The 3,383-nt window shown below is 48.2% G+C and overlaps 1 protein-coding gene across 1 annotated transcript in view; it reads right to left on the reverse strand.

Annotated features, from left to right (window-relative positions):
• LOC118413228 (serine/arginine repetitive matrix protein 2-like) overlaps positions 1-3,368 on the reverse strand; it is an 11,905-nt gene extending 8,537 nt beyond the window's left edge. The window contains exons 1-3 of the mRNA XM_035816464.1: positions 3,297-3,368; positions 1,922-2,024; positions 909-1,091 (exon numbers count right to left, since the gene is read on the reverse strand). Coding sequence (XP_035672357.1) covers positions 909-1,091; positions 1,922-2,024; positions 3,297-3,325 — 315 coding nt within the window. The 5' untranslated portion in view covers positions 3,326-3,368. The remainder of the gene's footprint in view (positions 1-908; positions 1,092-1,921; positions 2,025-3,296) is intronic.
• Positions 3,369-3,383: the final 15 nt, after the last annotated feature.

Below are 3,383 nucleotides of genomic sequence, written 5' to 3' on the forward strand. Positions count from 1 at the left end.
ATTTGAAATTTGGACCCTCTAAAACGCCATTTCCTGCGTTTTGTCGGGCACATTTTGCTGCCAGACTAACCTAACTTTGATGACGATTCTGTTAGAAAGACACATGGTTTTAGCGAGGGCGATGCCCCAAAAATATATTCACGATTTCGAGTACGGAAGGTGCAAGCTGTCGCAAGGTTGGTCTGGGGAAATTTTAAAATCTGCACCCTCTGAAACCCCATTTTCTGTATTTTGAGGGACAAATTTTGCTGAGGGACTATGCTAAATCTAATGCAATTTTTGTCAAAGAAAGATGTTTGAGGGCGATGACCCACACAAATTTTCACCATGTCGTTGTGAGCGCCGGAGGCACACTTGACTTAGTCATCCGCGGCTAGGGAGGTCCGGAAAAAATTTTGAAATCTTGACCGCCTGAAACGTCATTTCCAGCATTTGAGTGGCACATTCTGCTTGTAAACTAAGCTACATGTAAGTACGAAAGTTAAATTTCTATTAGTTTAAAAGTTTTTTGAGAGCGACGCTCCCGCAACATATTGTCCTGCGCCGACATGGCCAAAGACGCGAGGCGTCACAAGGGAACTCTGGCAAAATTTTGAAATCGGGACTCTCTGAAACGTCATTTCTTGCGTTTTCAGGCGTAAATTTTGACGTTAGACTAGCTTGATTTAATGAAATTTCAATCATCAAAAAAATACACAAGGCTTCAGCTTGATTTTTTGGGGGGGCGACGCCCCCCCAACATATTTTTCGGGGGGGGGGGGGGCAGCCGCCCCCCCTGCCCCCCCGGTGCCGCCGCCACTGCACCCACCCTGGGTGTACAGCACAAGTACTTATATGGTTGTGTAACAGGCGACCCACCCTGGGTGTACAGCAGAAGTACTTATATGGGTGTGTAACAGGCGACCCACCCTGAGCAGCGTGCAGAATGTCCCGTTGTCGACCACGGCGCTGAAGTTCCCCACGATAAACGTGACGCACGTGTCCCTCAGCTGGGCCGACAGGTCCCGCACTGGCTCCGCCCACTTCACACTCGGGATGGTCGACTGCAGCTTGTCACTCTCTATCGCCATGGCAACAGCATTCTCATTGGTCTGTGGGAGGAGAAGCCTTACATATTACCATAGCAACAGCATTCTCATTGGTTGTGGGAGGAGAAGCCTTACGTATTACCATAGCAACAGCATTCTCATTGGTCTGTGGAAGGAAATGCCTTACCTGTTACCATGGCAACAGCATCCTGTTACCATGGCAACAGCATCCTGAATAGGCTTCTCAATGGGGACAGGTTTCTTATTTACTTCCATAGGTAGATTCTTTTGACCTACATGAGTACGTAGTTGTGTCCTGCGAGCTGCATGGGTGGATTTGTGCTAAGACTAAGATTGGTTCTCTACACTATTTCATCTGGGTTATGACAGTACTGTAGTATGACATGCTGGGGCTGGGAAAGATATCAATGGGTTATGGAATATGACCTGTGTGGGTTGTACCCATGACCTGTGTGGGTTGTACCCATGACCTGTGTGGGTTGTGCCCTATGACCTGTGTGGGTTGTACCTATGACCTGTATGGGTTGTGCCCTATGACATGTATGGGTTGTGCCCTATGACCTGTGTGGGTTGTGCCCTATGACATGTGTGGGTTGTGCCCTATGACATGTGTGGGTTGTGCCCTATGACCTGTGTGGGTTGTACCTATGACCTGTGTGGGTTGTACCTATGACATGTGAGGGTTGTACCTATGACCTGTGTGGGTTGTACCTATGACCTGTGTGGGTTGTACCTATGACCTGTGTGGGTTGTACCTATGACCTGTGTGGGTTGTGCCCTTTAACCCGTGTGGGTTGTGCCCTATGACATGTGTGGGTTGTGCCCTATGACCTGGGTTATGTATGACATGGGTGGGTTGTGTTTGTACTAACCAGGGTCTCCTGTATGGCTGAGAAGCACTTGTGCATCAGCTGGGTGGGTAAGTTGGCAAACGTCTGGGTCGGCCAAACCTTTGCAAAGTGCTTGGAGATCCACCTGAACAAGGAAATAAAACGTGGAAACATTTTCAAATCACTTTCGAGATCAGAAACCACTTTGTTTGTGTTGAGCAATGCAAACTGCAAGACTGTACTTGCTCATTCCCCGTCGTCCCAATTAAGATCTGCGAGGACACTGTCACAGTTTAAACGATTGTATGACCAGGACTAAAGGATTCTGATTGTATATATTTTAACTTTAGTTCCTGTCATATCACAGTGGATTCTTTTGTTTGATTTCTGTATTATGTTTTGCTGCTAAGACTGACATTTATGTTCTCTTCTGTTATTTTTCATTTGCAAATCAACTTTGAAACAAACACTGCCCGACCAGCGACACATTGATATGCAAATTCCACTTTTCGTTACTTTTCGAGACAGCCTGTGTACAGCCCCTCCATCCCAAATGTGTACTTAGTTGAGACAGCCTGTGTACAGCCCCCCCATCCCAAATGTGTACTTGAGACAGCCTGTGTACAGCCCCCCATCCCAAATGTGCACTTACTTGAGACAGCCTGTGTACAGCCCCCCCATCCCAAATGTGTACTTGAGACAGCCTGTGTACAGCCCTCCATCCCAAATGTGTACTTGAGACAGCCTGTGTACAGCCCCCCCATCCCAAATGAGTACTTACTTGAGACAGCCTGTGTACAGCCAGGCTCCATCCCAAATGTGTACTTACTTGAGACAGCCTGTGTACAGCCCCCCCATCCCAAATGTGTACTTGAGACAGCCTGTGTACAGCCCTCCATCCCAAATGTGTACTTGAGACAGCCTGTGTACAGCCCCCCCATCCCAAATGAGTACTTACTTGAGACAGCCTGTGTACAGCCAGACTCCATCCCAAATGTGTACTTACTTTAGACAGCCTGTGTACAGCCCCTCCATCCCAAATGTATACTTACTTGAGACAGCCTGTGTACAGCCCCCCCCCATCCCAAATGTGTACTTGAGACAGCCTGTGTACAGCCCTCCATCCCAAATGTGTACTTGAGACAGCCTGTGTACAACCCCCCATCCCAAATGAGTACTTACTTGAGACAGCCTGTGTACAGCCAGGCTCCATCCCAAATGTGTACTTACTTGAGACAGCCTGTGTACAGCCCCCCATCCCAAATGTGTACTTACTTGAGACAGCCTGTGTACAGCCCCCCCATCCCAAATGTGTATTTACTTGAGACAGCCTGTGTACAGCCAGGCTCCATCCCAAATGTGTACTTACTTGAGACAGCCTGTGTACAGCCAGGCTCCATCCCAAATGTGTACTTACTTGAGACAGCCTGTGTACAGCCCCTCCATCCCAAATGTGTACTTACTTGAGACAGCCTGTGTACAGCCCCTCCATCCCAAATGTGTT

This window comes from Branchiostoma floridae, chromosome 1 (assembly GCF_000003815.2).
Source record: "Branchiostoma floridae strain S238N-H82 chromosome 1, Bfl_VNyyK, whole genome shotgun sequence".
In the NCBI taxonomy this organism is placed as follows: Eukaryota; Metazoa; Chordata; class Leptocardii; order Amphioxiformes; family Branchiostomatidae; genus Branchiostoma; species Branchiostoma floridae.